Genomic DNA, 24,866 nt, shown 5'->3' on the forward strand with positions numbered 1-24,866 from the left:
TAATCTGGTCTTGTCAGAGCTTAGCTTTGGTCTTGCTGGGGCTTTTAGGAATTGCTGCAATACAAATAATTCTCCTTTTTCTCCCTTTGTTGCAGATTGTAGCTAAGAAGTGAGCAGGATGCCCCCGGGCATCTATTGCCCTGTTGAATTCTGGTCCAAGGAAGAAAACCAAACCATCCAAGTGGACTTCCTGCTGCCTACAGGCATATACCTGAATCTCTCTGTATCCTGCAATGCCAGCTTGGGCACTATCAAACAGGTACCAGCCTTTACTGCAGGCCTCACCCCATGGCTAAAGAGTCACCTTTGGGATTGATTTTACAAGTGTGCAGGGCGTTTTCTTAAGTGAGCTCAGTGCTTGGGAAGGATGTTGAATTCGCAACGCCATTTAGCCATGTCCCAGCAGCAATGCAGACTTCTCCCATGCTGTGCTAATAGAGTGCCTCATTCCTGACTTGGAGGGACCCTCCTCTGGGATGCCCTCTCCACAGTCCTTGTCAATCCTTGGCATTGCTGCTGAGGTTGCCAACCTACAAGGTAATTACAAGTATCAGAGGGGTAGCCGTGTTAGTCTGGATCTGTAAAAGCAGCAAAGAGTCCTGTGGCACCTTATAGACTAACATGTATTGGAGCATGAGTTTTCGTGGGTGAATACCCGCTTCGTTGGATGCATGTAATTACAGTGCCAGTTGTGATAGGCATCAGTCCACTGGGAACTTGACTCATTTCACATCAGCCGTCAGATGGTAATAGTTTTTGAGTAACTACTGATGGGCCAAATTTGAATCAGCAGCTGAGGGGTGAAAGATTCCCATATTCCGTTATTGCTCGCTCTCACACCAGAGCAGCCACTCTCCACCCTGAGCCTTTCAGTCTCAATGGTCTTCTGTGGGCCAGCGAGAGAGATCCTCCCCGGGAAGCTGAATACAAATTCTGGATGAAGTCACATGTTCTGCAGTTGTTCTCTACTGTGACTTCCCTTTTAGGGTACGTCTCCATAGCAATAAAAAATTGCATGGTACCAAGTCTCAGATCCCAGGTGAATTGACTTGGGTGTCATGGGGCTTGGGGTGCAGGGCTAAAACTAGTAGCATAGATATTCGGATTCTGGCAGGAGCCTGGGCTCGGAGGCCCACCCCTCTTGCAAGGTTTCAGGGTCCAGCCCAAGCCCAAATGTCTAAACTGCAATTTTTAGCCCTGCAAGTCCAAGTCAGCTGATTCTTGCCAGCTGCGGCCATGTCGTGGGTCTTTTATTACATTGTAGACATATCCTTATTTTTTTGCACAGCAGAAGCTGTGTCATGGTGATTGGGAACTTTAGTTAAAAAGAAAAGTTTTCAGTGTTTCCTTTGAGGAATAAAATGCTGAACAGAAGAGTAGAGGAAATGAAATTACCTTTTCAATTCACTGAGCAAAAATCAGAGTGGAAAAGATTCTCGTTGCAGTAGCAGCCTGGCTTAGATGACTCACACAGCACAAGAGACAGACGTATGGTGCCAGATTATTAGAAGTTCTTTCTGTGCCTGCAGTTTTCAGGCCAGAAAACTGTGGGCACAATAGATGTGCTTTAGTTGTTAAGTCACCAGCTATGTGGTCACAATCAGGTAATTAGTTAACTGTCTAACTGACATCCACTGGGGTGGAAGGATGGTCTAGTGGGGAAGGCACTGGACTGGACTGGGGTATAGGAGACCTGGCTTCAATTCCTGGCTCTGTCATAGATGTGTGACTTGTGCTTCAGCTCCGCATCTGTATAATGGGGGTAATGCCTCCCTACTGGGCAGGGGTGTTGGAAGGCTAAAAATCCACAAATAAGCATTGTGAGGTGCTCAGATACTATAGATACCTAGAGAGAGAGAGTGCAGCTCATTGCATGCACAAAAAAGGGAAGCCAGGTTATAGTCTAACTGAAAATTGGGTCCTCACAGTTGATTCTGTGAGATCACACAGTCATCGAGAAATAATCAGGTCCGTAATAGTTACAGCTACTCATGTCGTCTATGCTTAGAGACCTGGGGATGTAGTGAAAAGGGTTAGCACTGCCTCCCATTGTAGTGCATTGCGTCTCTCCCCATGGGCGCAAGCAGGCATGTGCAGTTGTGAATTTCCTAGGGATGGCATTTCTCAGGTGTCCTACAAATGACTGTTGCTCTTCTCCAGGGGCTTTCGTTAAGGCCCTGCAAGATCCCAATCAATAGCTGTCCCTGCTGTTGTTTGTAACTGTGTGTAATGGCCTTGGGGGATTCTGGGGATGGAGTGGGGCAGTAGGGAGGGGATGTGATGGTTCAGCCGGCACATCAGTGGTTCCATCCTGCCGTCGGTTTGTCCTAGGTGGTCTGGCGTCACGCACAGTATGAGCCGTTGTATCACATGCTCAATGACCCCGAAGCGTACGTCTTCACGTGTATCAACCAGACAGCCGAGCAGCAGGAGCTGGAGGATGAGCAGCGGCGCCTCTGCGACATTCAGCCCTTCCTGCCTGTCCTTCGACTGGTGGCTCGTGAAGGTGACCGCGTCAAGAAGCTGATTAACTCCCAGATCAGCCTGCTTATTGGGAAAGGTGAGACCCCACCTTAGTGCCAGCAAGAGCTACTTTAATCAGGGTAGGGCACGTGTGCTGGCAGCAGAGGGAGCTCGGTTACTCCAGGCTCAACCTCTCTCAGCCAGGGTTGCTGTGTAGGAAATAGCACAGATGCACTGACTGAATTAGGGGAGCTCTCAGCTGTGCCAGTCCTAGTAGGAGTCCCTGTGGACTGATGAAAGGCAAGGGGTGATCTCTCCTCTGGTCTACTCCCAGCCTGTCCCAGCAAGAGCCCCTAGAAGGGACTGGTGTAATTGTGTAGCCATCATAGTCTAATGCTATAGACTTGGCTTTTTCTACCATATGTTGTTTGATGCTGCGATCTCCCCGCCCAGCAGCGGCAGCTGATTATCAAGGACCAGTGACCCTACTGCTATGTGGATCATCTCTCTTTATTTTAACACCCCGCTCAGGTTTGCATGAGTTTGACTCGGTGCGCGACCCGGAGGTGAATGACTTCCGTGCAAAAATGCGACAGTTCTGTGAAGAGAAGGCGGTGAAGCGACAGCAGCTGAGCTGGATGACCTGGATGGAATACAACTTTCCCTTGCAACTGGAGCCCTTGGCCAAAGGTCCCAGGACCGGCCCCCTTCGCATCCCCAACAAGAACATCTTCGTCAACGTCAAGTTTGAGTCTGGCGGGGTAAAATCTGTTATGTGTAAAGGGTTTGCACACTCAGTTCTGCGTCCAGCTGTAGGACCAGGTGCTATGGGGGAGAGAGTATGCCATGGTTCTGTCTGTTTGGGAATTATTGTGACTCCTTGAGATTGAGATGTTTGGAAGAACTGTGTGTAAGCCGGCCACGTCCCCACCAAACAGCTGATTGATGGAAATGCTCCCCTCCCTGAACAAGCTTTGCCCTCACCCTCTCTCAAAATTCTGAGCTGATGAAACAAATCCCCTTTTCTTTTGAAACAAAAAGGTCAGGCTGTCTCATGATCCCAGCATGCTGCTTCCAGGCATTAGGCTCTCTCTGCCACGGACCACCTGATCACTTCTCATTCCTTACTGCTGCCCTCTGATAACCACAGTCCTGGCATGTTGTGTCCAGGCATTAAACAAAATTTCCAAAGAGGCCCCCGCTCAGTCTGAATGAACCATCCATAACACGTAGTGCTTGCGAAGCATTCATCATGGCAGCCATCCTGATTAGCAATTATCGTCCCCCTTTTGTGCAGACAGAGGAAGTAGAGGCAGGAAGTTTTAAATGACGTGCTGAATGCTGCAGAGGGAGTAGGTGGCAGAACTTCAAATGGGACTTGGGAAGTTCCTGGCTCCCAGTCCTGTGCTCACACCACTGGACATGCCCCTCTTCACTCTGTCCATCCCTGTTTTTTAATGTGGCTAATCACTCTGCCTCCATAGCCTTCTCTTCACGCCTAGGTCCTTTTGGGGAATCTAGCTATCCCCTCTGGCATCTGGGGCTATGGGTCTCTCTCTGCGACTCCCGATGCTGATTTCAGCCCCTTCTCAGCTGGTATTTGACTGTACGTGCTGTTTTGTTGGGATTGCAGGAGAGCTTCACCTTCCAAGTCTCCCCCAAGGAATTCCCTGTCACGTTAATGAGCTATGCCATCAAGAAGCAAGCTACCGTCTTCCGCCACCAGACAGTGGAGAGCCCTGAGGATTATACTCTGCAGGTGAAAGGGAAATGTGAATATCTCTACGGGAACTACCCTCTGTACCAGTTCCAGGTGAGTCTCTTTCCCAAGCGTACAGGCACTTTTCTCTCTGGGAGGCAGGAAAAGGATGCTCCATGCTATTGTCGTTCATGTTCCTTATGTCGAGCTGGAAATACACCCTAAAGGGACCCAGTCCATTGTCCGGTTAACAACGGTGACCTGGACGCTGCCCCAGTGGGTGGCCCTCTAGAGGGGAGTCTATGAGCAGGCACCACAAAGAACATAAGGCTGGGCTCGGTCATGGGTGGAGAAAGTTTGACTTGATTGTTGGTCCCTTTGGCGTTGAGTGCTAATGAGCTAAACCCATTGTGTGTGTGAGGGGGGATTATGGTTCTGAGGGGTGATTCCCTCCATCCCCCTCTCCCCAGCCAGAGTGTAGCTGCTGAACGTCAGAGTTGAACAATGGCTCCCACTACTGGGAAGCAACACTGCCCCCCAAACGGCATCCCCCCTCCTCTGCTGTGACACAGGCGGGCTTTCTGCTGTCTGGAGCAATGAATCCTTCCCAGCATCGTACCATAAAACGAGGCAGCCCAGTGCATGTATGGGGGATGGGCTTGGGCACCTGGACTCACTCACTCTTGGAACTGCACTTTAGTCTTTAGGGTTCTTCGTGCCTAGGAAAGATGTAGGTTTAGAAAGGAATTGGCAGGAGAACCTAGTTTTGGTGGCTGCTGGGTCACTTCCAGCCCTTCCTCTCCTGTCTGACTCAGCCCTGCTTCACCTCCACCGCTACCCTCTCCACATCCTCGTGGCTTCCAGGTCGTCTGTTCTTCCATGATTACTCTGTTCTCTCCCTGCTTCTCCTCCCACCAGTACATCCGCAGCTGCCTGCACCATGGTCTGATGCCCCACCTGACGATGGTACACTTCTCCTCCATCATCGCTATGCGAGACGAGCAGACCAACTGCACCGCCCACACCCCGAAGATGGTTTCCAAGCCTCCCCCGCTCCCCAAGAAAAAGGTAACCATGCGAGCACACCGGATACCCTTCTCCCCCTGCTCCCACCAGCCTGACACACCCATTTGCTGCTTCTCTGTCTTTTCCACAATGAAATTGAGATGCTAGTGCCACTTGGAAGTGACTGCCCGCAGGCAGAGTGACACCCTGGCCCCTTAATGCAGGGGTCATAACAAGGCCAAAAGGGGGTAATTGGGGATCCCCCTCCCTCAGTTACATAAAGGACCTGCACAGAGACCCTCTATTTCTTCAAATGATGGTCCCTGTATGTCCTCCAAACATGGGCGCGCATGCGCACCATGTGCCTGAGTCTGAAAGGTTTTCCTGGCAGTGTCCGCTAACCCACATGTGTGTCATGCATCCCCTCATGCTTGCAGCCGAGGATATAATAGGTTGTGTGGGTCGACACCACTCTAGTGCTCTCTTACTGCCGCATGGCCTGCCTCAGCCCTGTTCCTTTGTGCTCTTAGTTTTTGCTAAGACAGTGGTTTCTCTCCATTTGTCTATAGTAGTTGCAGAGCTAGTAGTACGTTGGTTAGTACTAGTCATTCCCATTTGGGGACTATCCCTCCCCCCATGTGGGGACTATGCCCACATTCTGGGGTTTAAAAACAGTGTCTCCTGCCCGCATTCATTCTCCATGAGCAATGAGCACCAGCGGTGTCTTTATCACCTTGGTGAGGCTTGTGTCACGGCTCCTTGCTCCCTGTGTCAGTCCTTCCTGCGCTGGACCTGGGCAATTTGGGAGCTCCGCCTCTGTAAGTTCCTCCATGGAGGAAGCAATGAGGCAGCTTGCTCATGTGGATCCGGGCCCATCGGAACTGCTGACACAGTGACTTTCACCGGCGGTGCACGTCCCCTTCCACTGTTTCCCATGCCCTGGATCCAGGGGAAGGGCAAACCCAGCCATCAGAGCAAGAAGCACTCTCGTGGGCACAAAAGCTGGTCCCCACTCCGGACTGCTACTGAGACGCGCCCAGTTGGATGAGATGTTACGGGCAGAGACAATCACACCGACGCCCAAGCTTCCCCAGGGGGAGGGAAAAGCTCAGCGCAGATGGGGTCTGGCTGTACAGATGGCCGCGCTAGTAGCCGCCCATCCAGAGTGCTCACCAGCTCCTGAACCACCCTTCCCGCTGCCACCTCTGTGCCATTTGGACAAGCTGGAGACGCTACCTGGCCCCGTGAGCATTTCCACAGGCACTTGTAGGACTTCCGGCTGATCAGAGCCCCGCCTCTCCATTGTGGAATTGGTGCTATCCTCTTTGATCCTCTCCGGCCCCCCACCTCGCCCATGAGGTCCCCGCTCCAGTGGATGAACCAATCCTGCTGCTCCTGGAATGACCCCCACTGGTGTCACACTGCAGCTTGCCCATTTCACTGGTTCCTCCACTGCTGGAACCATCCTTGGAGTCAGAGGAGTTTTTGGAGGTGGAGCCTTCGTTCTCCCCCATGTCACACCGCAGCTTGGGTTTGCGTCTCCAACTGCCTTATCCACTGGTGTATGATCCAGCAGTGAGGGTCTGGTACTGGTACCCATGGGGCACACTACACCCACAGGCCCCTTCGCTTTGGCTGCACCTTGGAACACCTACCACCACTGCTAGCCGCCTTTCCAAACATCCTGTCACTCTGTCCAGGCTCCTCCATCGGCACCATTGAACACAGAGGAAGAGGCGGATGTTGAACTAGTACTGCCGGCTCCTCCGGTCCTCATGGCCACTTCCTCCTTGTTCATTCCTACTTCCCTGTCTCTGCCAGATGATCACCGGCAGTATCAGGTCCTGCTCCAGTTGGTGGAAGAGGACTTGGGAATACTGCTGGAAGAGATTCAGGATCAGCAGCACCCACTTCTGGACATTCTCTAGCCTCAGGGACCATCTATTAATGAGGTCATCCTCCTGCAGCACAGACAGAAATCAACCCCTCCAGTTCAGGCGGCGAAACGCATGGACCTCTTGGGGAGGAAGATGTGTTCCCTGGCAGTGCTGCAGCAAACTATCACACTCTGCTAGCCAAATATGATTTTAATAACTATACGGGGCTACCAGAGTTTGGGGACAAACTGCCACCAGCCCAGGGATTCTCAAACTGGGGGTCGCGACCCCTCAAGGGGTCCCAAGCTGTTACACGGGGGTCGCTGACCGCTCCGAGCCTCCGTTAAATTAAATTATCTCCCCACACCTTTTTAATTTATAAGGGGGGGTATATGTCACACTCAGTCTTGCTGTGTGAGAGGAGTCACCAATACAAAAGATTTGAAAACCCACTGCACCAGACCAACAGCAGCAGTTTCACGTGCTGGTGGATGAGGGATGCCTGGTCACCAAGGTAGGCCTCCAAGCAATACAAATACATTCGAGGATCTCCCCTTTAATGAGGACAAGCTGTTTTACTCCAAGATGGACCCCCTTAGGGACGATTCCTAGGGATCTATACTCTAGCTCCACGATGCAGGCAAGAAGCAACTGCAGTTCCGTCCCCGTCCGCATGTGCCCTGCCAGGCCTCCTACCAATGCCAACAGGAAGCCCCATGCAGGAGACACCAGTCTCAGCAGCAGTGCTTCCCGACCTCTGCCATGGCCCCCTCCTCAGCTCTCTCCCACCAACAGCCCAAGTCCCAGTTCTGATGCGTCGATCAAGACCTGCGAACCTTCCCCGTTGCCACCCCATGTCATCTTTTGAGGCCATTTTGTCCTATTCAGCCACAACTGGGGCAAGATCACCATGGACCGTTGGCTACTGGAGCTCATCCACCACGGATAACCGTAGAATTTCTTTATTTTCCCCAGCAGCAGCCCCCATCCCCCTAGGCACCTCTAGAGGACCCTTCTCATCAATGCTTTCTCCAACAGGAAGCAGATGCGCTTCTTGGGAAGGGAGTCATAGAGTTGGTCCCATCTCCCTACACGGAATGAGGCTTCTACTCTCCTTGCTTCCTCATCCCAAAGGGCACCTCCCCATTCTCAACCTTTGGTTACCAAACACCTTTATCAGAAAATCCAGATTCTGTATATTGACGCTGGCACTGATTATCCCCCCACGGGGCCTGGTTCGCAGCTCATGACATGAAGGATGCCTACTTCCACACTGACACTCATCCAATTCACTTTACTGGGGCACGGTTCGACTCCATCATGGCACGAACCTTCCTTCTGGCGAACTGCTTCACAGTGCTGATGACTATAATTGCAGACCTGCATCACAAGCGCGTCTGCTATTGTGTCTGTCTGTCCTTGGACGTATGCAGCTTGTACCTCCATTGCGCTACACTCGCATCTGCGCATGCGTCGCCTCCAGCTATGGCTTATCTACAGACCCAACCAGGACCATTTGGATACCAGAGTCATTGTCCCCAAGACAGTTCTGGCCTCCTTCATGTGGTGGATCAACTCTTCCAAGGTCATGGTTGGGACCCCCTTCATCCCTCCCACCCTGCAGGCCACCGTCACACCAGACGCCTCCCTTGCAGGTTGGGGAGCCCATCTGGACCATCACACAGCACAGGGGATCTGGATGCCACGAGAGGCCAGGATTCATATAAATGTGCCAGAACTGAGGGAAGTCCATTTTGCATGTGTGACATTGACATGAACTGGGACCATATAGATCATTGTTGCAACCAAAGTCCTGTAGTGGCACCAAATCTTTTACAAAGAGGTCAGCTAAGGTATCGAAGACAAGGTTATGATGTGCTGGTTATAATTATGCCATCTGGATGCATGTATCACTTTTGTATTTTAAGTTATATGTATTGGCTGTATACTGTCTGTATTTCAAACTTGTGCTACGCTTCTGGGTAACATCCCAGACAATTTGGTGTCAGCACTGCCTAGCCTGCTTGATGGCCCATTAAGGACCATCAGCTATACAAATGATCCATCGAAAGAAGGCCTATACACCTTGTGACTCAGCAAGGTATGCAGGGACATGCCTATGGACAGAACTCTAAGGTTTTTTCTTGACACGTGCCCAAATGCTTGTCTTTGGAACAAAGAAAGACAGACCACATGACAAGAGACTATAAAAGGCTGCTGCATGTCCTCCATCTTGTCTTCAGTCCTGTTTCTTGCCTCTGGAGGAACTTTACCACAAACTGAAGCTTTGAACAAAGGACTGAATGACCTATCCCAGCTATGGATGTACTCCAGAGACTTGATTTGAACCTGCAGTTTATTCTGTTAGTGCTACAAGCCTGAACCAAGAACTTTGCTATTACTGTATGTAATTGATTCCATTTAACCAGTTCTAGCTCTCATCTATATCTTTTTCCTTTTATGAATAAACCTTTAAATTTTAGATTCTAAAGGATTGCCAACAACGTGATTTGTAGGTAAGATCCAATTTGTATATAGACCTGAGTCTGGAGCTTGGTCCTTTGGGATCGGGAGAACCTTTTTTTCTTTGACTGAAGTATTGGTTTTCATAACCATTCATCCCCATAACGAGTGGCACTGGCGGTGATACAGAGAAACTGGAGTGTCTAAGGGAATTGCTTGTATGACTTATGGTTAGCCAGTGGGGTAAAACCAAAGTCCTCTCTGTCTGGTTTGGTTTGCCTTAGAGGTGGAAAAAACCCCAGCCTTGGGCTGTAACTGCCCTGCTTTAAGCGATTTGTCCTGAATTGACATACTCAGTTGTGTCCCACCAAAGCCAGCATCGTTACAGCATGCCAGGCATTTCTTCCTGTTGTTGGGTCCTGCCACATTCAATTTTTCTCCAACAACATCTCCACGGTCATGTACATAAACCAGCAGGATGGTGCCTGGTCTCCCACCCACTGCTTCACATCCGTCCACATTCAGAACTGCTGTATCAAACACCACGTGATGCTCCAAGCCACATACCTCCCAGGCACCCAAAATACCCTAGCAGATGCACTCAGCAGGACTCTCTACTTCTCCCACGAATGGGAGTTACACGACATTCCATTCTGATACCTCTTCTACCAATGGGGCACCCCAAGGCGGGACCTCTTTGCCACTCATGAACCCTTTATTGTTCCAGGGGAGCCATAGGGGAGGATTTGCAGGGTGATGCTCTTCTGCTCCCATGGATAGGTGACCTCTGCTACATCTTTCCCCTTGTTCCCTTCCTTCCACAAGATCCAACAGGACTGAGCTACCGTAATATGTGTAGCCCTGTTCTGGCCACACCAGTTCTGATTCACAGACGACCTCAAACTCTCCACCCACACACCCCTCCACCTCCCAACACTCCCAATCTCTTCACACAGGATTGGTGCTGGGTTCGGCACCCAAACCCAGGCCCCCTTCACCTCATGGCCTGGTATTAGGAGTTCGAGGGTAGTTAGGGCTTCTCCACCTGGTGTGAAACATCCTTAACCAAAGCAGGAAGACATCCACCAGGGCCTGCTACTAAGTTAAGTGGCAACGATTCACCTTATGGGCTCACTGCCATCGCCACCCAGTGAATGCAATATCTATACCTATCATCCTCGACTACCTGCTTGATCTCAAAATGTCAGGCCTTTCCCTCAGTTCTATACAAGTCCACTTGACAGCGCTCAGTTCCTCCCCCCTCCCCACTGGTGGACAGCGGCTGTGTGTTTATATGCCTTATCACTGTCGGTTTCATGAAGGGTTTACTCAATGCCTTCCTGCCAGTACTCAAGCCCCACCCCCTTGGGACCTTAATCTTGTTCTCTCTGCCCTCATGAGCCCACCCTTCAAGCTGCTGGCAACATGCACCCTCTCTCACCTCTCCATGAAGGTCATTTTCTTGGTCACCATCACCTCAGCTAGAGGGGTCAGTGAACAGGCAGCCATGATGGCACATCCCCCTTACACCATATTCCACACAGATAAATTTTCCTTATGGCCACACTAAATTCCTCCCAAAGGTAGTGTTGGAGTTCCACCTAGATCAGTGTATTCACCTCTCTGTGTTCTGCCCCAAACCACATGCCTCCCACGCAGACAGGGTCCTGCACTCCCTCCACATCCGCCATGCCTTGGCATTCTACCTTCACAGGACGAATGCCTCTCACACATGGCCAAAACTGTTTGTAGCCATTGCTGACTGATCTAAGGGCCAGGCCCTCTTCTCGGTACAAATTTCCAAATGGGTCTCTGGGTACATCCACGAATGCTACAACGCTATCCAACAGATGGAGTCACAGCGCACTCTACACAAGCCTGCTTAGCAGACGTCTCCTGGCAAGACATCTGTCGTGCAGCAACCTGGTACTCTGTCCACATGTTCATGTCCCACAACTCCGTCACCCAAGTGGCGGCTGCGGACGCTGTTGTTAGCGATGTTGTACTGCGGACTGCACTTCCTCTCATGTTCTTGCACCCATCTCCACGCTGATCGTTGCTCACTACTCACCTGTGTTTGGAATCCATATAGGGACCATCACTGGAAGAAGAGGAGGAGGTTACTTACTTGTAACTGGAGATTCTTCGAGATGTGTGGCCCTTATCTGTATTCCAATACCCGCCCTCCAGCTGCTGTGATGCAGACTGGACTACTCAGTGTTAAGAGGGATATGGGAGAGGTGTTGATCCATACGACCTATTATACACTTGGCTGTGAGCATGAGGGGATGCAGGACGCACGTGTGGGTCAATGGACATTGCTAAGAAAACCTTGTGGACTCAGGCGCACGGCACGCATGTGTGCCCACGTTTGGAATACAAATAGGGCTACCACATCTCAAAGAACTTCTAGTTACAGTAGGTAACCTCCTCTTTCCCATTGGAGATCCTGAGGTCAAAATGAGAGTGACTCCCTATGCCAGTCCTGGGGGCACCTCTCTATCCCTATTTCCAGGGTTAATAGTCTGAGCACAAGTCAGGGAGCCAGGAACTCCAGCACTCTGATCCCAGCTCTCACCCTGACTGTCTCTCTGGCTTTGGATTAATTCCTTTATTTCTCTGAGCCAGATTCAGCCCTGGCATGAGCAGCGTCCACTGGCTGCTGTGTTGCTCTGGACTGTGGTGCAGGAGAACTGAGTTCTACTCCTGGCTCAGCCTCTAACCAGCCAGGTTACTCAGTTCACCTTCTTGTGCCCCAGTTCCCAATGGGGAAAATGATACTGAACATCTCCATAAAGACCTTTGCTGAGGAGTACTATAGACGTGCTAGGTATTACTGTTACAGTGGGAGATCCACCCACTTACTCTCGCTGAATTTGGTCCTGGATCAGTTTCCCTATCTCTAAGGTGGGTACAATACATTCCAGGGGACCAAGTGGCGATGAGGAGCTCTGCTGCTGGGGGGCACCAGCCTGTCTCCTTGCCCCAGAGACTGCAGGTTGGTCTTCGTTCTGGTCCATGTGCTAACTTAAGTTCGATTCTCTCTGCCCTTTCTAGCCAACTCACGAGTCTCTCTGGTCCCTTAATCAGCCTTTTTACATTGAACTGGTGCAAGGCAGTAAAGTGAATGCAGATGAGAGGATGAAGGTAGGTGCAGGCTGGGTGTGGGTTGTTTGGTTTTTTGCATCTGGTTGCTTACCACTTGTGTGAAAGTCAGCAGGGATCAATGGCCTGAGATCACATGACTCCTTGCTGCATCGTCCTTCATTCAGCTTTAGGGCAACTTCTACAAAGCTTCACAACAGGAAGGAGAAGGGAACTTGTTAGCCAGCAGCTCACTGAGCGAGTGGCACATTCTTAGAAGTCTGAGCTGCAAGAGTTTCTGAGTACAGAGCCTACTTACTCATCTGCGGTGACCTCACCTCAACGGAGATGCAGAAGTGCTGGAGACCAATGAAGGAGGAAGAACTGGGTCTGTGTGAGGGGGGTGAGGGCAGAGGAACGGAGAGGTGGCCTCAGCATAGGGGAGCAGTAGGGGAATGGAGAGAGAATAGGCCCTAGGAAGCAGAGGACTTGCTACCAAAATGAGGCAGGCAACGAATGGAGTGGGACCTCTGAGATTTGGCAAATGAGGATAAAGGAGGCAGAGAATGGTACCTGAATGTCAGATATAGATGTGGTGGTTCTCATAAGGCTCTTGCCTCACTGAAAGGGTCTCCCAGAGTGTGCAGGGGATCCTGACTAGAGGTGATTTCTAGTGCCTGGATGAACGTGCAGCAGGAGGGATGGCACAGGCTAGGAAGAGGTCTCTTTCCTGGTCTATGATAGGGTCCAGGCAGGAGAGAGGAGAAGTGAGGGCTGATGCATTTAGCCATATGGAGACTTGCAAATGCCAGAAATAGAGTTTCACATCCTCCCCAGTGCTATTAACTTGCTTCTCCCTTGGCATAAGCCCATGTCCATTTCTTGTTGGTTGCTTTCCCTACGGGGCATGGTTCAGTTTCCTCATCTGGGCCTGTCTAGCCTTTCAGCAGTTAAGATTCGTTCAGTGTTTCCACCAATTGGTTTTACTGCTGTTGGATTTTAATTTATAATATTTTTGTATCTTTGGTATAAAAACAATTCCAACGTCATTCCCAGCTGGCAGTTCTTTGGGGGCTGGTGTGAAATGAGTGACTTGGTCTCAGTCATGTATGTGGTATAGTTGTAGCTTTGTCAGTCCCAGAAGGAAAGCTCTAAGTGGCTCAAAAGCTTCTCTCTCTCTCACCAACAGAAGTTGTTCCAATAAGAGAGAGTACCTCACTTGCCTGGGTCTCACTCAAGGCAATCATATCTTGTGACGAGGGGTACACTTTCCATAGGCCTAAATCCCATTTTCAGAAGCAGGCTTTTAAACGCTGAAGTCACTTGAAAATGGGAAGTATGCTCCTAAGTCACTTGGCCCTTTTGAAAACTTTACCCAGCATGTCCCCACCAGAAAAAAAAACAATAGCAGCAATTGACATCCGTGTTGGCAGGCTCAGCAGAAAGGCCAATGACTCACCGGAGTGTGGAGATTCAAGGGAGGGCTTGTCAGAAGTGTCTAAGTGATTTAGGAGCACAATTCCCTGTTGACTTGCACTGGGAATTGTGCTTCTAAATTACCCAGGCGCTTCTGAAAATTCCAGCCTAAGGCAATTAAGTGCCCAACTCCCACTGAATTTCAGTGCTCCTGAGAAAATATCAGCCTAAATTTCTCTAGAGAGGAGTCTCTCTGGGTCCTGGGTAAGGCGTACTGGCAAAGGACAGCTTGTACCACTGTTGCCCATGTGGTACCTGTCCTAGGAGTAACAGGATTTAATTCTTCAGGGCTGCTGTTCTGATAGCACTGAATTTACACCTCCAGGGTTTCCAAACATCACATATATGTGGGCAGAATGTGCTTTCTAGGAAGGGTGATAGCAGCCATCTTATCCAACAGACTGGGAATTGATCTGGTGACCTCCAGAGAGAGAGAGACATGAGTGCCTACAGCTAAATAGTCAGGCTCAGTAGCCAAGCCTGTAACAGACTTGATTGAGCACAGAAAGGGATGTGTAGTACAAGCTTAATAGTGGATTAAATGAGCACTTTGCAATCGTTAATTAAATCTGACAACCCACATGTGAGGTAGGAAGAGATCATATTAACTGTATAGATCAGTATGCTGACACACAGAGAAGTTAAGGGACTTGTCCAAGGGCTCGCAGAGAGACCGTGGCAAGAGATGGGAATAGCACCCAGGAGTCCTGGCCTTGTTTTAACCACACCCCCGAAGCAAAGAGCTCAGGCCATTGTGATCCCAGTGCACTCTTGTTTCTCAGTTGGTGGTGCAGGCAGGCCTTTACCATGGCAACGAGATGCTCTGCAAGATGGTGTCAAGCGCCGAGGTGAATGTGTGTTCGGAGCCAGTGTGGAAACAGAGGCTGGATTTTGACATTAGCATCTGCGACTTGCCCCGCATGGCGCGGCTCTGCTTCGCCCTCTACGCTGTTATCGAGAAGGCCAAGAAGGCACGATCCACCAAGAAAAAATCCAAGAAAGCGGTAAGTGAGGCCGGGCCAGTCTTACCAGCTGTGTGTGGCAGCAGAAGCAGCATTGAGTTAAACCCGTAGGACTTTGCATTTCAAAGAGAGAACTTCAGCCCGTAGAAAAGCTGCTTCCATGATGGGCTGTCCCATTGCAACTGCTCCAAGGAGGTTGGGAAGTCAGGAATGGCTACCGGTTCGATGGGCTGTCCCATTGTAACTGCTCCAAGGGGAGCAGGAAATTGGGGAGTGGCTGCCATTACTATGGAGCTGTAACCTCATTGTAACCCCTCGGGGGAGGGAGGGAAGAGGAAATTCATAGTTAATATTCATATTTACTCTATATTTAACTGCAAAGAAAGGGGAATGATTTGTGTTCATTTCCCTTTCTCTGCATTCCAGGGCTTCCTCATTTGTAGCTGAGGTTACACCTCATTCTGTGATGACGCTTCTCTGTAGTAATGTCTTTCGTGCAAACCCTGTGCATAGCTAGTTGACCACAAAGGGAGTGGAGGAAGAGAACAGACTCTGTAAGGAACTAGTTTACGGCCCAGGGGGAGTGAGAACAAACCCTGTGCAGAGCTACTTTACTGCCAAGCGGCAGAGAGAACAAGAGGCATAAACAGGGAGCAGAAAAGTTGTGTTGAAATGGGCTGGACAAGGAGGGACGCACAGACACGTTCAGAGGAGGCTGTTTGGTGCAAGCAACAGAAGGGAAGGCCCGTGGTGCTCAAATTCACTTCGCGAGCTCTTTTTGTTTTCTCACCTTCGTCTCCTGCACCCCAAAACAACCCTCCTGTGATCCCCATCTCTCAGAATCCTGTCTCCTGTATTCAAGGATGCATGATGCTATTTCAGCCCCAAGTGAGAAGACCCAGGGTAAAGTCTGTTGTCCCACATGAGGCCAAATGCAGCATTTACAGCCAGTGCACAGAAATGTGATCATTTTAATTCATGATATTATATATCCAAAAACATATTCTCTGCACCCAGGAATTGCACATTCCCTGGTACTATCTAGTTAGTAAACTTATCCCTCCAGCTCTTTCCCTTTGGAAAGTTTTCTTAACCCCCAAAGGGCAAGAAACACTTTTTTGTTTCTACGCAAATGCTTCGATTCTGTACAAAAGTTTTCAACTTCCACGAAAACATAGGCACAGTCTCGAAGCTGAGAACCAGAGGTATGTAGAGTTCACCAGGCCGCCTTCGCAAAAGGACGGAAAAGCAGAGGGTTGATTTTGTTTGATTATAAAGTCTTCCTGATGCCCCAGTCCTGCAAGTGCCTCCCTGCAAATGGGATCCTTGTGCTTGCACAGAGCCATGTTGGCATTGATGGGGCTCCTTGTGGGCACAATGGATTGATGTTAACAGGACTCCGTGCAGGGGTCCCATTTGCATGGAGGCCTGAGACTAAAGCACTTCGAAGAAGAGACTGGTTTGTAAGTGTGGGAACCAATGGCTAGCACAGTGGAGCCCCGATCCCTGACTGAGGCCTCTGAGTGCTACCACAGTACAAATAAAACCTGAATCATTCAAATGCTGCAGTCCGTTAGGGGCCCAAATTTCATAGAAGCGTAGGAGTGGAAGGGATCTTGAGAGGTCATCTAGTCCAGTCCCCTGCAGTCCTGGCAGGACTAAGTAATATCTAGACCATCACTGAAATTCAGTGGGAATTGTATGCCCAATTTCTTTAAATTCTTTTGAAACTCCCAGCCTTGTACCACGACCTTTCCCATTGTTTAGCACGGTCCCTGGTCAGCCTCTTGTTTGCTAATAGCATTGTAACTGTTCTGAGATGCAGTGCATGAACTAGCTGGAGAGCGCTGTTGGTCTCTCTGGCCTGTCCAGAAGCAAGAAGGTGAGGTTAAATCACTTACTACCAAGAAAAGAGGCGAACCTGCATGCTTACAGGAATCAGTCGGATGACTAGTGTTTTTCTGATTTGCTCTCTTTCCTCTTTGAGTCATGCCAAAGCTATTTCTGCCCTTACACAGACGATGTTGAGTCATTGCTTTCTGGACCTTATCCACGAAGTATCGTGCTTTGGCCGCCTCCACCATGTGTTTTGATAGGGACTTTTGTTGTTTGGCTTCTCATTGTGGACTAGAAGCTAATGTTGCAAAGGTGATCATGCTGAAGCTACCCAGAGTCTGACTAAATCAACAATGGGGCTGGAGACTGTCAGAGGTCAGTCAGAAGTGATTCATGTTTATTATTCTGGGAAAACAGCTGACTTCCCTGCCTTTCCCATGAATTAAAAATCTCTTTGCCAGGACTTCTAGAGAAGCCTTAGTGTTTTCTTTAGAAAGTGTCAGTGGGAGGATGTAAAGGGCTTATCATGGCTCCTTTTTAAATCTGATAGATGCCCCATTTGCGTGGACGCACACATTTGTACTGAAATTTCCCTTTCTGGCTGTGCTGATAATTTCATCTGAGGTCTGTGCCCAGTCACCCTTTTGGGAGATCAGTTTCCATGTTAGTTTGCTCTTAGACCATGGTGGCTTCTGACAAGTCTTGCTCAATGCTGGTTCTGCCGTATTGACCAAACTGTTTTGTTGAAGAATTGAGTACAAACAAACTCAGCTCACCAGTGGAATTTCAAGAAGGCAGTGTAGTCTAATGGGCAGAGCACCAGACGGCGAGATGGGTTTTATTTTGTTCTGCCACCATCTCTGTGCCGATTTCCCCATCGGTAAAAGGAGGTTATTTATACTTTGCAACCTTTTGTAAAGTGCTTTGAGATCTATGGGTGGAAAGTGCTAATCGTTATACTAAAGGATCAGCAATCCATCCCTCCCCCTTTATTAAACAACAACCACCATGCCTGTCTTCCTCTTGTTCAGATATACCTGGCTTTATCTGCACATCCTGATTTCTGAATCCATACTTACCGAACTGGTCCCTGTATTAAAGTGGCTTAGAGGGAGCTGTAGAAATACACAAAGTAGCCAAGTGTAATGGTAAGAGAACACTACAGAGTTAGGGTTGGAAGGCCTTGTTGGAAACCCAGGGATTCTCCAGGTGTGTAGGTAACCAAATATTGTCCCCCAAGTGCTGTGCTACGCTACACCATGAAAAAGACAAAGCTGTTAACAATGCAGTGTTGTTGTAGTCGTGTCGGTCCCAGGATATTAGCGAGACAATGTGGGTGAGGTCATATCTTGTACTGGACCAACTTCTGCTGTTGAGAGAGACAAACTTTCGAGCTTACACAGAGCTCTTCTTCAAACCTGAACTCTGTGCAGGATCAAAAGCTGGTGTCTCTCACCAACAGAAGTTGGTTCGGTACAAGATATTACCTCCACCACCTTGTCTCTCTAAAGCTGTTAGCGAGTCTATTAATGCCATCTTGTGCTGTGATCCTGGCAGATCTCTCAAGCCATGCAGGGTTGTACATGGTCAGTGTTTGGATGGTAGACCTCCAGAGAAAACCCACAGAAAGAGGTGGTGGTGGTGCTCTCCCTTCTAAGTCTGCACTGAACCAGTGCTTCAGGGTAGTGCTAGGAGGAGCTGTGCTGCGAGATAACCCCTACTCAGAAGTCCTTGCCACGTGTGATCAAGATTTCATGGGACTTCCCACAAGTGTAGGCATTTCAGTCTCATCTGTGTGGCCAAATTCCAACTCCAGTAACTATGTGCTGCCTTCTTAAATCCCTCCCCTGCAGTTTCAAGTGCTCTTCTTGCTCTAAACTGAAGCGTAATGTTGTACATGCAGCTGAAAAGCTGCTGGTTCCACCCCAGGGCTGGGTGCAATGGGTACTATATATTGTTGGATGTATGTTTACCTGCTCCAGGGGCTTGATGTGGAGATTCTGAGGGCTGTTGGGGGGAGGGATTATTTCTTGACATTTTGGAGGGCCTGTTTTGCCCTTGCTCCCATGCTAACCCTCCTCTTCCCATCAGCCGGCTCCTGGCACCACACCTGGTTCAATCTCCCTGTTCCCCTTGCAGGACTGTCCAATAGCCTGGGTGAATGTCATGCTCTTTGACTACAAGGACCAGTTGAAAACAGGAGAGTGCTGCCTGCACATGTGGTCATCATTTCCAGGTACCACAGCTGTGGTCTCCTCCAGCGGGGTGGGGAGGGAGCACAGGATGGGCAAGAGCTGCATCTCCTTTTAGCAGCACAGAAGGAGCAAGAGTTCTTGTATTTTACTGACACACCTTCTGCCAGCTGGTATGACTGTTGATAAGTCTGTGTTACAGTAGCACCTAGAAGCCCCACCCTGATTAGGGCCCATTGTGCTGTGCACTGAGTGCACATGTCATGAGAGACAGACTCTACCCAGAGTTGCTCACGAGCTAGAGAGACAGGACACAGCAGGCTGGGAGGGGAAACGGGGCACAGGGAACTGAGGAGAGATGCCCTATGCTAGACAGCAGATCAGTGTCGGAGATGAGACTAGAACTCGGGTCTCCTGAGTCCCAGTCCAGTGCCCTGTCTGCTGAGCCATGCTGCCGAGTCTCATGCTGCCCTCCCACCTCCCTTCACTGAGCTTTGGGAATCCAGCCTGAGGATCTTTTTACTTTTTCAGATGAGAAAGGGGAGCTGTTGAACCCCATGGGCACAGTCCAGAGCAACCCCAACACAGAGAGCGCAGCAGCCCTGGTCATCTGCTTCCCCAGCGTCACACCCCATCCTGTGTACTACCCATCCTTCGAGCAGGTAAAGGGCAGGGCATCTCTCTGGATGGATCACCTTGCTTCCTGGCCTATAGAACACAAAGTTCTAAGTGTCCCATAGAGCAGCATAGAAGGGCTGGGTGTAAGTAGCTGGTTAATAAAGGCCGCCAAGGACTAATTGAAAGCTTTGTTCTTATCGCAACACACACTGGGGTGGGTCCAGCCTGTCAGTCCCATGTAAGGCCCAGAAAATCTGCTCTCCGTAGAGAGGTGGTGAAGCACTAGGAGGGTGGTGAAGTACTGGAATGGGTTACCTAGAGAGATGATGGAATCTCCATCTTTAAAAATGTTTTTAAGGCCCGGCTTGACTAAGCCGTGGCTGGGATAATATAGTTGGTGTTGGTCCTGTTTTGAGCAGGGGGTTAGACTAGATGACCTCCTGAGGTCTCTTCCAACCCTAATCTTCTATGATTCTATTCTATGAGCATTTGTCTGCAGACAGATTTACGAACTTGGCAAGCTGTGGTGGAAAGGGAGCTCTGCCTGTGTTTCAGCTGGGTCAGAACTTTGGGCTTCCTCTGTTAACGACCTCAGATTATCTGAATTGGCTTTGTTTAAAAAGGAAGAGTTTCCCGATCACTAGTGGAAGCTTGTTAATGCAAAACTGCCTGATTCCAAACGAGAGTAAAATTGCAGATGGGCAGTTGCAGGTCAAGAGTGAAGGGCCCAGAATTCTGCAGTGTTTACAGAAGGGCAGGTTTCTGAAAAAGCTTGTGTCTTGGCATGAGGTTTGTGGAAAGGCGGGAAGAGAGATATAACGGAAAATGAGTGCTGTAAGAGAGCTCCCAGCTGGCCAGCACTCACTGATAACTGAAAATATGGTATGAGAAAGCTACATCTATTGCTCATTTCCACTGGCCAGACATCTGGAATGGAAACCGCTCCAGGAGAGGCTGTATCCATTCCAGAAAAGGAAGCGGGAATTCTGTTTTTGCTGGAAGAGGCGGATAGTTCCGTGCAGACACGTCCATAACCGAGTGTGTCACCACCCGTGGCAGCTTGTACAAAACTATCTGCTTGGCCAGAGCACTTCCAAGAATCCATCACTCTGTTGTTGCTCTGGAGGGAATGGTTTGTGTTATCTTGGACATCACTGAGCGCGGCTGTGTCTCACCTCTGCGATCATTGACTGGCGCGCCATTCTCCCAGAGGGACTTGAACTCTTGGCTTGCATGATTGCTGCCCTCTTCCCATTTCTCTACCTTCTTATTCCTGCTGGGTGCAGTGACCCCTGGTGGTGACAGCAGAACTGCATGGCTGGTCACTACTGACTCTCCTGCTGCTGAACTGTCAGCAGGGCATGATTCTGCTCTGGAGGGCTTGGACACTCTCTGGGCTCTCATGAAGAGTAGCTGAAGAGTGGGCTTCCTGGTGGGCATAAAGGGCAGGTGGGCTGTGAAGAAGATGAAGGCAGACACTTCACTTAGCCTGTACTCGTATTGCAGCTGTTGGAGTTGGGGAGGAACGGAGAGTACACCCGTGCCGCACCAGAGGATCCAGAGGAGGCAAGTGTCTGGCATCATCCAGCCAACTTCTGTCAGGTCTGACAGGCGCTCCCTAGGGAACTGCACACATGGGTCTCCTTTAGTGCTTTTTCTGGGAGACCTGCCCCCTACTCCATCCTCAGCCAGCTGCCCTCAGCTCTGCATGGGCCTGGCTTTCCTCGGAGAGGGGCCCCACAAGCTGTGTCCAGTGTCCATCCTGGCTCCTTTCCCCACTTGTGTTGTGCACCCTAATAGCTCCCCCTGGGGCCCAGCCTTGCAGCATCTCCCAGGGAACAGAGAGAGCTGCCAGGCCATTTCAGATTCAGACTGAACCCCATACGTTCCTCTGAGCAGAAGCAGCAGCTGAGGGAGATCCTGGAGCGAAGGAGCCACACCGAACTCTATGAGCATGAGAAGGACCTGGTGTGGAAGATGAGGTACGAGATCCGGGACCAGTACCCAGAGGCCTTGGCAAAGCTCCTCATCATCACCAAGTGGAACAAACATGAGGATGTTGCCCAGGTGAGGCTGGGGTGGGTGAGGACCATGGGTCAAGCAGCCAGCCCAGATTACAGAGTCTGGGGACCCCAAAAGCAGGGGACAGTGCGTGGCTGCTTTTGTCTTCCCTTTTCCATCGGCCTTTGGTCTGTGCACAGGCACATCGGGGCGTCCCCAGCCCCTTCAGGTCCTGAGGTCTCAGAGCTTGTGGATTCTGTTACGGTGCAGGCAGTATACGCTGTAGGGCTTTTGGGTTAGGACTTGGGGAGCTGGCTCCCGGTTCCGTTGGGTACAATAAGACCTTATCCCCTGTGAACTCCCTTGAACCATCTCTGATAGAGTCAAAGTTCTGCTGTGTTGTGGGCTTTGCAGTCTCTGGGCGCTAAACAAGAGACAGATGAAAACTATCCTTGCCCCCCAAGAGCATACTCAGCTGCCGAGGCCAAAATAAATGCAACCTTGTCAGGTAGTAAAGTGTTCTAGGCTCAAGGCCTGGCTCCTTGCATCAGCCTCTCCCGATGGCTTAGATGCTGACCCCCTCCATGGTCTCCGCTTCCTTTCTGAGTCCTTGTTTCACACCTCGTTCTCGCCCCTGCAGATGATCTCCCTGCTCCGGTCCTGGCCGGAGCTGCCTGTCCTGAATGCCCTGGAGCTGCTGGATTTTAGCTTCCCTGATCGCTATGTTGGTTCCTTCACAATCAACTCATTAAAAAAGCTGACGTAAGTACACACCATGGGGGGAAGCTGTGGAGAAGCTTTCTGATTGGCTGTAGGGTGGCAGAGGAGGATTATGGGCAAATGCTTGAGTCTCTTCTGTACACGTAAGTACAATTGATGCAGCCAAGGTGATGTTGTCTTTGATCTTTCTTTTCCTTCCCCAGAGATGACGAATTGTTCCAGTATCTGCTGCAGCTTGTCCAGGTGCTCAAGTATGAATCCTACTTAGACTGTGAATTAACCAAGTTCCTACTGGACAGAGCTTTAGCCAATCGCAAAATAGGACACTTTCTGTTTTGGCATCTCAGGTAAAGAGCGACCTTATTTCAGACTCTGCTTGGGTAACCATGTAAAACCAGCATTTACTGAAATCCTGATTGCACAGGATTGTGTGTATATGAGAGAGAAAGAGAGAGACTTGGTTCAATACACGTATTGAAAGGCTATTGATCATTCTTACCCAGTCTCTTTCAGTGAAGTATTTTATGGTTGTCAGACTTCCAGGAGTGCAGTTCTGAATGTGACTGTAAACATGGCATTTCTTCTCTTGCTGATTCCATATCAAATGAGACTCATTTGACAAGTAAAAAGATGTTGAGTACAGTTTTCAAAAGTACCTTAGTGACTTGGGAGCTTAAGACACGTTGATTTCCCAGGAGACTCAGGCTTCTAGGTCAATTTAGGTGCTTTTGACAGTTTCACATGTTATTTCTAACTGCCAGCGTGGCAAACTCACCCTGGAATCGAAGAAGCAAGACGGTGATATATTTTTAGACTCCAGATTGCTGAGATTCTAAACATTCTGGGACAGACCAGGCCTGATCCACACCCAAAGTTGCACTAGTTTAACAAGGGGTATGATGGTGCACTGACTTAGTTAAACCTTGTGTGTGGAGACACACTTTTATCAGGTTAACTCTGACTTGTATCAGTTTAGCTTGCACCTGTAATTTACGTTGGTGATCCTGATGTAAAAGTTGCATTTTCAGGGCACGCTTTCCCTCCTCCTCTCTCCATGAAGCCTTAGACACATCTCAGTGTGTGCCCAAATTTGGTGACTGGGGGATGCTTCCACTGGGTGCCCTACAGGGGCCTGCTTTTCAGAAGGCAGGTGCTCAGCACTTTCTGAAAATTGGGCTCCTTTAAGATGTCTCAGGCTGGGTACCCGGGGATCAGCAGTCTCTGAAAATGTGGATTCAGGCTCCTCCAGGCCAGAACACTGAGGTGGTTCTCCGAAAGGAATGCTTAACAAGTTAGTCATCCAGTAAGAAGGCTCGTGGCTTCAGGCAATGAAGTTTTCTTTAGAACCTTCTGTTCTCCCCGCCCCCCATTATATAAAAGGAATCTAAACGGAGCCATTAATAATATTTTTCCTGTGCTGGTGTGAACAAGAGAACTAGTCACTAGCTGCAGAGAGTCAGGTTAGCTTTAATCTCCCTCTTTCTATAGGTCAGAGATGCACGTCCCTGCAGTCGCCCTCAGGTTTGGCCTGATTTTGGAGGCCTATTGCAGAGGCAGCAACTACCATATGAAAGTTCTAATGAAGCAGGTAAGGGCTGCTCTCAGGCAGAAGGCTGACTGTCCCTTGCTCACAGCCGCATGTTGTCTGTTAGTGTTGGAAGATTTATTTGTATTGTTGTAGTGCCTCGGAGCCTTAGTCACAGACTCAGACTCATAGACTTTAAGGCCAGAAGGGACCGTCGTGATCATCTCATCTGCCTTCCTGCACACTGCAGTCCACAGAACCTCACCTGCTCCTGACATAGGCTCCTAACCTCTGGCTGAGTTACTGAAGTCCCAGATCATGATTTAAAGACTTCACCTTACAGAGAATCCACCATTCACATTATTTTAAATCTGCAAGTGACGTGTGCCCCATGCTGCAGAGGAAGGCGAAAAACCACAGGGTCTCTGCTAATCTCACCTTGGGGGAAATTCCTTCCTGACCCCAAATATGGTGATCAGTTAGATCCTGAGCATGTGGGCAAGACCCACCAGCCAGACACCTGGGAAACAGTTTTCTTTAGTAATTCAGAGCCCTCCTCATCCAATGTCCCATCACCGGCCGCTGGAGATATTTGCTGCTAGCAGTCGCAGATCAGCTATATGCCATCATAGGCAGCCCCACCATACCATCCCCTTCATAAACTTATCAAGTTCAGTCTTGCAGTTAGTTAGATGTTTTGCCCCTAGTGCTCCCCTTGGGAGGCTGTTCCAGAGCTTCACTCCTCTGATGGTTGGAAACCTTTGTCTAATTTCAAGCCTAAACTTGTTGTATATATCCATTTGTTCTTGTGCCAACATTGGTGCTTAACTTAAATAACAAATCTCCCTCCCTGGTATTTATCCCTCTGATATATTTATAAAGAGCGATCATATCTCCCCTCAGCCTTTGTTCGGTTAGGCTAAACAAGCCAAGCTCTTTCTCTTC

At 49.7% G+C, this 24,866-nt stretch overlaps 1 protein-coding gene across 11 annotated transcripts in view; it reads left to right on the forward strand.

Moving 5' to 3' along the window:
- The window catches only part of PIK3CD (phosphatidylinositol-4,5-bisphosphate 3-kinase catalytic subunit delta), a 53,034-nt gene that overhangs the window by 16,139 nt on the left and 12,029 nt on the right, over positions 1 to 24,866 (forward strand). For 8 of the 11 annotated variants that reach the window (XR_007770760.1, XM_050931397.1, XM_050931393.1 and 5 more), the window contains 14 exons: positions 96 to 259; positions 2,332 to 2,560; positions 2,917 to 3,224; positions 4,097 to 4,276; positions 5,081 to 5,230; positions 12,565 to 12,654; positions 14,850 to 15,071; positions 19,005 to 19,101; positions 19,589 to 19,719; positions 21,182 to 21,241; positions 21,575 to 21,742; positions 22,317 to 22,438; positions 22,600 to 22,743; positions 23,885 to 23,984. Coding sequence is in view for 10 of the 11 variants with exons in the window: in XM_050931397.1 (XP_050787354.1) it covers positions 119 to 259; positions 2,332 to 2,560; positions 2,917 to 3,224; positions 4,097 to 4,276; positions 5,081 to 5,230; positions 12,565 to 12,654; positions 14,850 to 15,071; positions 19,005 to 19,101; positions 19,589 to 19,719; positions 21,182 to 21,241; positions 21,575 to 21,742; positions 22,317 to 22,438; positions 22,600 to 22,743; positions 23,885 to 23,984 (2,142 nt within the window). In the remaining variant the exon portion in view is untranslated. The remainder of the gene's footprint in view (positions 1 to 95; positions 260 to 2,331; positions 2,561 to 2,916; positions 3,225 to 4,096; positions 4,277 to 5,080; positions 5,231 to 12,564; positions 12,655 to 14,849; positions 15,072 to 19,004; positions 19,102 to 19,588; positions 19,720 to 21,181; positions 21,242 to 21,574; positions 21,743 to 22,316; positions 22,439 to 22,599; positions 22,744 to 23,884; positions 23,985 to 24,866) is intronic. The other 3 variants (XM_050931400.1, XM_050931401.1, XM_050931402.1) reach the window with 2 other exon arrangements.

The sequence above is a fragment of the Gopherus flavomarginatus genome, chromosome 21 (genome assembly GCF_025201925.1).
Source record: "Gopherus flavomarginatus isolate rGopFla2 chromosome 21, rGopFla2.mat.asm, whole genome shotgun sequence".
NCBI lineage: Eukaryota > Metazoa > Chordata > Testudines > Testudinidae > Gopherus > Gopherus flavomarginatus.